The 7333-nt window shown below is 46.0% G+C and overlaps 2 protein-coding genes across 4 annotated transcripts in view; one reads left to right on the top strand and one right to left on the bottom strand.

Moving 5' to 3' along the window:
* The window catches only part of Vps72 (vacuolar protein sorting 72 homolog), a 12903-nt gene extending 12166 nt beyond the window's left edge, over nt 1-737 (bottom strand). Inside the window, exon 1 of the mRNA XM_021157918.1 lies at nt 534-737. Coding sequence (XP_021013577.1) covers nt 534-650 — 117 coding nt within the window. The 5' untranslated portion in view covers nt 651-737. The remainder of the gene's footprint in view (nt 1-533) is intronic.
* Nucleotides 738-4561: 3824 nt separating this feature from the next.
* The window catches only part of Pip5k1a (phosphatidylinositol-4-phosphate 5-kinase type 1 alpha), a 47846-nt gene continuing 45074 nt past the window's right edge, over nt 4562-7333 (top strand). For 2 of the 3 annotated variants that reach the window (XM_021158186.2, XM_021158185.2), the window contains exon 1: nt 4563-5072. In XM_021158186.2, coding sequence (XP_021013845.1) covers nt 4997-5072 — 76 coding nt within the window. In that variant the 5' untranslated portion in view covers nt 4563-4996. Of the gene's footprint in view, nt 5073-7333 lie in introns of all 3 variants that reach the window. The other variant, XR_003836204.1, reaches the window with a different exon arrangement.

Raw genomic sequence — 7333 nt, 5'->3', positions numbered from 1 at the left:
ACTCACTTTGTAGACCAGGCTGGCCTTGAACTCAGAAATCCGCCTGCCTCTGCCTCCCGAGTGCTGGGATTAAAGGCGTGCGCCACCACGCCCGGCTGAGAGTGTGCTAATCAAGTTTGTTTCTGGACAGGTTCCTTTTGGTAAATGACTCGGCAGCGGGACGAGAAAATTCCAAAGCCGACAAAGAGACAGACACTGACACGCACACACACTCCTCCAGACTCCGTCATCTAGCCAGGAGCGTACAAGAAAATTGTAAAGCCGATAAACACACACACATACACTCCGAAGAAAATTGCAAAGCCGACAAAGACACAGACACAAATACAGACACACACACACACACACAGAGGCACATACACATGAGCGCGCTCACACACACACACACACACACACACACAAAGTCCCCTCCACTCCACCATCCAGCCCGGAGCGCCTTTCGGAGCCTTTCTCAATCCCCGCCCCGCTTCCTCTTTGTCCAGGGTTTTCCCTTCTCGCCTCTCTCTTTCCCTCTTCCTGGGCCCGGCTCTTGCCTCGGTGAAACCCCCGTAAGTTGTCTGGTAGAACTCATCTTCCTCCTCTGCTTCCAGGAGCCCAGAAAGCCGGTTCCCAGCGGTTTTCCGTGGGGCCCGGCCCCCCGCCAAACTCATGCCGCCTACAGCGACTGCGTCGCCGCCAGCAGCCCCTGGCCCAGCTCGGGGTTCTCGCAGATCGGCACTCGACACTATTACCTGCGGGCGACCGTCAATGACGGAAGTTCGGCGTCTGCAAGCAAAAGCAGACGAGCGTCGAGAGATCCTAGTTTTTTCACCTTAAGTCTCTTTGTGGCTGGTGGCTGCTGTGGCCATTCTTAGGCAGCGCCTAGGGGACCGTACCAGGGTTCCTCCTCCTTACCTAGATATTTTGTTTGTTTTTCTACAGACAGGTTCTCACTTTACAGTCCTGGCTGGCCTGGAGCTACCTGTGTAAAGCAAGCTGCCCTCGAACTCAGAGATCTTCCTGCCTCTGCCTCCCGGTGATGGAATTAAAGGTGTGCGCCAAGTAGGCCTGCCTCATAGCAAACTCCTTTCCCCTCTCCGCTTCCACTTGCTTTTTTTTTTTTTTTTTTTAAATTTATTTCTGCCAGGCAGTGGTGGCACACGCCTTTAATCCCAGCACTTGGGAGGCAGAAGCAGGTGGATTTCTGAGTTTGAGGTCAGCCTGGTCTACAGAGTGAGTTCCAGGACGGCCAGGGCTACACAGAGAAACCCTGTCTCAAAAAAAAAAAAAAGAATGTATGTATGTATTTATTTATTTATTCAATATGAGTACACTATTGTTGTCTTCAGACACACCGGGAGAGGGCACTGACTGCTCTTCCTGAGTGAATTAAATTTCCAGCAACCACATGGTGGCTCACAACCATCTGTAATGGGATCTGATGTCCTCTTCTGGTGTGTCTGAAGACAGCTACAGTATACTCATCTACATAAAATAAATAAATCTTTTTAAAAATTTGTATGACTTTTTTTTTAACTATGTGTTTATGTTCATGTGTGTGAGCATGTACCACTGCACTGGTGTGGAGGTCAGAAGACAAACGTGCAGGAGCTGGCTCTCCACGTTTACTGTGTGGAATCTGGGGTCAAAGTCAGGTCACCAGGCTTGATGGCAAGCTCCTCTATCTGCTGAGTTTTGGTTTTGGAGACTGGTACTCGAAGCTTGCCAGTCATGGACTGGTCTGCTGTGGTCTTCTCCGTGTTCCATGCTGCTAGGTTAAGGGAAGAGTTTGGTTTTGTTTTGGAGTGTGTGTGTGTGTGTGTTTCCCCTTCATTGCTGGGAATTGAACCCAAGGTCTCAGGAACTCTAGAAAAGCATTCTACTACTAAGGTGCATCGCAAGTGAGGCCAAGGATTGTGTCTGTCTATACTACAAATGTGAGTGCCTGCAATAGGCTAGGTTTAGGTAAATAATGAAAGACTAACTGAATGAAGAAGGTATTCATTCTTTTACTGTTTTTTGGTTTTATCTTTATTTCTGTTTTTTTTTTTCTAACACCAAGGATTAAATTCAGAGTAGTGTATAAGATAGGTAAGTTCTCTAATACTGAACTACACCCCTATCCCCAAAAGGTGCTTTGATAAAGCACACTTACATGCACTGAAGACCGAATGGGTGGCCCTTCTTTGAGGTCACCAGATTGCCTCCTTTCTGAAAGTATGTATTGGTGAACTCCCTTTGCCATTTCCTCAGGAGCACCAAGCCACAGCGTTCTGCTCTGCCCCAGCTCCCACACCTTGCCCAGTCACCCCAGTTCTGCTATGCTAGGAATGTCACTAGGGAAGAGTAACCCGGTGACTCAGAGAACACCTCGAGACTGAGTAAGAGCTGGGGCAGAGAGACAGAGGGGTAGAATACCTGCTTCCTAAACATTCCAAGCCCTCCTTTTGGTTACATTTACCCCTGAGATAAAGGTATGCTATATTTTGCCTATCGTCCAGGCTCTTTCGGAAATCAAGATTGGGGGGGGGGGAGGAAGAAAACTCAAGGGAACAAGGTAAGGGATCTTAGCTATCTGTGGAGCTGGAACCTCAGGCGTGTGCCACCAAGCCAGATGTTTAAAGATAATGTATTATTATTATTATTATTATTATTATTATTTATTATTTTTTTTTTTCGAGACAAGGTTTCTCTGTGTAGCCCTGGCTGTCCTGGAACTCACTCTGTAGACCAGGCTGGCCTCAAACTCAGAAATCCNCCTGCCTCTGCCTCCCAAGTGCTGGGATTAAAGGCGTGTGCCACCACTGCGTGGCAATAGTCTACATTCTTGAGATGTAAAAAATGAAAAGCCATCATCTTTGCTCTAAAAAGTATCATCTTATGAGGGAGTCACACACATAAGTGGATAACACAAGGTGAGGCTGTGACAGTGACCATTTCCTGGGAGATGTAGAGACAAAGGCCCCTAGGAAGCTTAAGATAGGTTTTTAAAATTTTTTCTTTCAGAGCTGAAATACAAATTATAGGGAGATAATTCTGTTTTTAACTGCCTTAGGCATTTAGGTCCTTTTTGCCTACTTATAATTTCAGAGTCTGAAATAGCTTTAATCTCTACCTCATTTGATTTTTAGAGCACCTTAGGAAATAGAATCAGCTGAGTTTACACTTAACTCAAGTGTTGGTTAACTTGTGCAAGAGGAGGACAGAGGAAAACTTGAATGGATCAATTCTCTTATCCCATCTCATGGACCTAGGCATAGTTTGGTGCCTTTATCTGATGAGTGGTCTTAACAGCTCCCAGGTGACTGAATGCCTTTTCTGGAAATATAGACAATTTATTCAACAGTATTTACTAAGTATCTGTGAGACACAACTTCACCTGTGAGTGAATAGCACTGTCTGATGCCAGTAACAGTCAGCAGGGCGAAGGTTTCAGGTACAGTACAACATACAATACTTCAGTGCTACCGAGTGAGTCAAAATGCTGTTGAATTAGAGATGCTGATTCTATCAAATGAAGTTTGTCAATCTTTAGTACCCAAGGGAGCACAAAGAATCCAGCAGATGGCAGTAAGGAAACAAATATTTTAGGTCTTGAAGGCAGAGGAACAAATCTGAGGTTAAGGAATGGGAGATATTTGATGGATGCTCTGGCCCTGGGTTCCCTTTGGAGGAACATCTGGATAGGTGTCCAGGCCACTTTAGAACCAATAAGCTGGAGATTTTTTCCCATGCCTTTTATTTATTCATTTCACAAATAATTATTGAGTGATTACCTTGTACAAAAATGTAACAGGAGGTGGACATAGAACTTTAGCACACAGTCTTTGCTTTTCAGAAGCGCTTGTTCAGAAAGGCCTTCCCTAGGCTTCCCATAATATTCACAGCTGCTAGGGTTCTTTGTAAAAACTGGGCAGAGTTCATATGACGACTAGGCTAGAGTAGAATCCCTCTGTATTTCCATGCCCTTTGGAGTATAGATAATTAGCAACTGAATGCTAAGGAGGACTTTGGATAGGGGGAGGTTATTTGATAGTCTAGTCTTTTTGACAGGTCTTTTAAACTTTATTTTTATGTATTTTTCTTACTTTTCTTCTTATATTGTTGACAAATCCTCATTGCCTTATTTATCAAATATTTACATTTAATGAACTCTGTCGCTGTGTCTAGCACTGTTTGAAGTAAACAAAACATCTATTTTTATGTCTTTAGAAGGAAGATCCCACAAGCCGACACCTTAAACAGTAAAGGCTGGAAGAATTCTTGATGGTTGTGATGTTTTGTAGTGCACAAGAGCTTAGCATTTCGGACTTGACACAAGAGCTGTGTTCCGAATTCTTTCCAGGACTGTCATTTGAGGCGCTCAGTCCATCCCGGTCCAGCTGATTCTCAACAAGAGTTCGTAGCAACACGATCAAAGATACGAATCTATATTGGCCTACTGAGCCACCGTAGACACACAGTCTCCGGTCGGTGGATTCCTTGGGGGTGTGACGTGCGTCTGTCACGTGATCTGAAGTCCCCTCCGATTGGTTTCTCTTTTCTCCGGCTAGATAGACGAGCGCCGAGAAGCTGTGGCGCATGCGCAATACCGGGGTTTCCTTGGCCGCCCACCCTGAGCCGAGCGGTGGAGTTGGGGATAAACAGGCAGTGGCTGGGGAGGTGAGGGAGGGGGGGCATTCGCTTTTGGGGGCACCTCAGGTGCCTAGGTTTTCCTTTAGGTTTGTTCTATCCGAGACGCGGGACTCCCGGGGCCCGGCTCGAGTGTTCCTGTCTAGTAAGAGAAGGTAGCTTTGGCGGAGAGCAGTTCAAGTTGCTAGGAAGGTGCGAGGCTACAGCTCTCCCCCATGCCGGGCAAGTGGTGCGGTCCTGAGCTTGTCCTGGAGCCTGAACAACGCCTGTGAGAAGCCCGCCGAACGCGGGTTCTGTGAAGAGACGTGGGGAAGATTCGATTCCGAGAAAAGGAAAAGCCGGATTGAAAGGGAGCGAAGCCGCTGAGGGGGAGGGGGCTGCCAAGATGGCGTCCGCCTCCTCAGGGCCAGCGGCGGCCGGGTTTTCATCCCTTGATGCCGGGGCCCCTGCTGGTACCGCAGGTGAGTCGGGTGGGACGCGGGCGGCCGACTGAGGAGGACTGTGAGATGGGAACAAGACCGAGTCCTGGGAGGGGACCTGTAGCTGAGGATGTCCGAGGGGTTGCCCCTAAGGGAGGACAGGACCGGACTTTGAAGTAGTAGACAATTCTATTACTAGAGGAGTCTGGGGGAAAGGATGGATGTCGCTGAGAAAAGGGAAGCTGACGAAAACTCACACAGTGTCTCAGAGGCGACTGCGTTGAGAACTTTGAGGAGGAAGGATGGAGACTGAAGGTTGGGGGTTAAGAGAGAAACGACAAAAAGAGGAGTGGAGAAACGAATCAGTGGAGACTGAGGATACAGCTTAGTAGTGGAGGTCTCGTCTAGCATGCATCAGTGTCTGGGCTTAATAAGACAAAATAACGTAAACGGAGTATTAGTAGATAAAGGGGAATTTCTTGGTGTAAGGTAGATACCAAAGTGATTGTGAAATTAATAGATCAAAATGTTGAGGGAATTATGGAACTTAAAAGTACTGGAGAGTCATGGGGATTGTGGATTTTATTGGGAGTAAGTTCTTGGAGTGGCTTTCCGCTCAGACTCCCAGCCCCCCCAGTGCGTCATTCCTCCTCTCATCTCTTGTCAGCAGCAGCCAGCCACATGCGTACTTTCTCACATTAACTCTTTAGGTGATTCCTATCTTTAGGTTGTACAACTGTGGAAAGGAATGGGGAGTTGTGTTGTTTTGTATTTTGATACAGGCACTTCTCATGCCTTCCTGACTGGCCTTAGTGCTGGGATGGATCATGAGAGCTTACTATAGCCAGCACAGAGGGAAACTTTGGAGACATCTACAGGATGAGGAGGGAGGTCAAGGTCAAAAGACCCTAAAAGAAGGAGGATAAATGAAATGAAGCCTTGAATTGTAGAAGAGCCGGGGTTAAGCCTGTGGTTAAGCTTCATAAAGACGGGGAGGGGTGTGTGCGACTTGAGAGCTATGGGAGGATGTTGCATAATAGGATAGGGACTGGAGGAATGCCTAGGATGATGTATGAAGAAATCGTAAGGAACTGGGCAATATGGAGAGGTCAGAGTAGTTAGAGATTAGTAGGGATTGAGGGCTGGAAAGGCCCGCAAAGAAAAGCCACAGCAGATTGTCTGTGGGAGGGCAAATGTGTATGGGGGTGAATCAGAGGCTGCTCCAGAGGAATGTTGGGTGTTCCTCAGTAACTGTTGCCTGAGAAGCTGCTGGGTATGAGGTGGTGGTGGGGGGTTATTTGTTTTGTTTTGTTTTGTTTTCTGTGATTTTTGTCCTTGCCTTTTATTTTATTTTGAGACAGGGTTTCTCTGTGTAGTCCTGGCTGTCCTAGAACTCACTCTGTAGACCAGGCTGGCCTCCCAAATGCTGGGATTAAAGGCATGTGCCACCACCCCCGGCTGTCCTTGCCATTTTGAGTTGACTTGAGTTTCACCTTAAACATAGTCATAGATACCTTCTTCATAAGCTGCAATTTTAATTTATGTGCCTCTATTTTTAGTTTCTTGGGGAGGTGACTTTGCCTTTCCTTTAAAAGCATTAGAGATCTGTAACAACCCTTTTTTTCTTTCTAAATGTGAAAAAGGATAGTGTTTATAAAAGTGACAGGTTTTTGTTTTGTTTTTGAAATGTTACTTATTGAATTATTTTTACTGTGTGAGTGCATAATTAGACGAGTGTGTGTCAGAGTCTGGTTCCCTCCCTCCCACCTTTATGCGAGTGCTGGTTACTAAACTCTGGTCATCAGGCTTAGATAGCAAACACTTACCAAGCTGAACCATCCCTCCCACACAGGTGACTTTTCTCTTTTTCTTTTCTTGTTTTTTTCAAGACAGGGTTTCTCTATATACCCCTGGCTGTCTGTAGACCAGGCTAGCCTCAAACTCAGAAATTCACCTCTGCTTCCTAAGTGCTGGGATTAAAGACATGCGCCACCACTGCCTGGCTCTTTTTCTTTTTCTTTCTTTTTTTAAAAATATTTTTTTAAAAAAGACGATTTCTTATTTGAAATCTTCTAGTATTAGCCAAGCATCCTCCCACCCCCACCCCAAGGGTTTCTTTGTGCAGCCCTGACTGTCCTGGAACTTGATCTGAAGACCAGGCTGGCCTGAAACTCAGAGATCTGACTGTCTGCTTCCTGAGTGCTGGGGCTAAAGGTATTTGCCACAATGCTTGGCCTCCAATCACTCTTTTTTTTTTTTTTTTTTTTTTTTTTTTTTTTTTTTTTTTTTTTTTTTTTTTTTTT

The sequence above is a fragment of the Mus caroli genome, chromosome 3, assembly GCF_900094665.2.
Source record: "Mus caroli chromosome 3, CAROLI_EIJ_v1.1, whole genome shotgun sequence".
NCBI classification, from domain to species: domain Eukaryota; kingdom Metazoa; phylum Chordata; class Mammalia; order Rodentia; family Muridae; genus Mus; species Mus caroli.
This window is presented reverse-complemented; position numbering and strand designations above follow the sequence as displayed.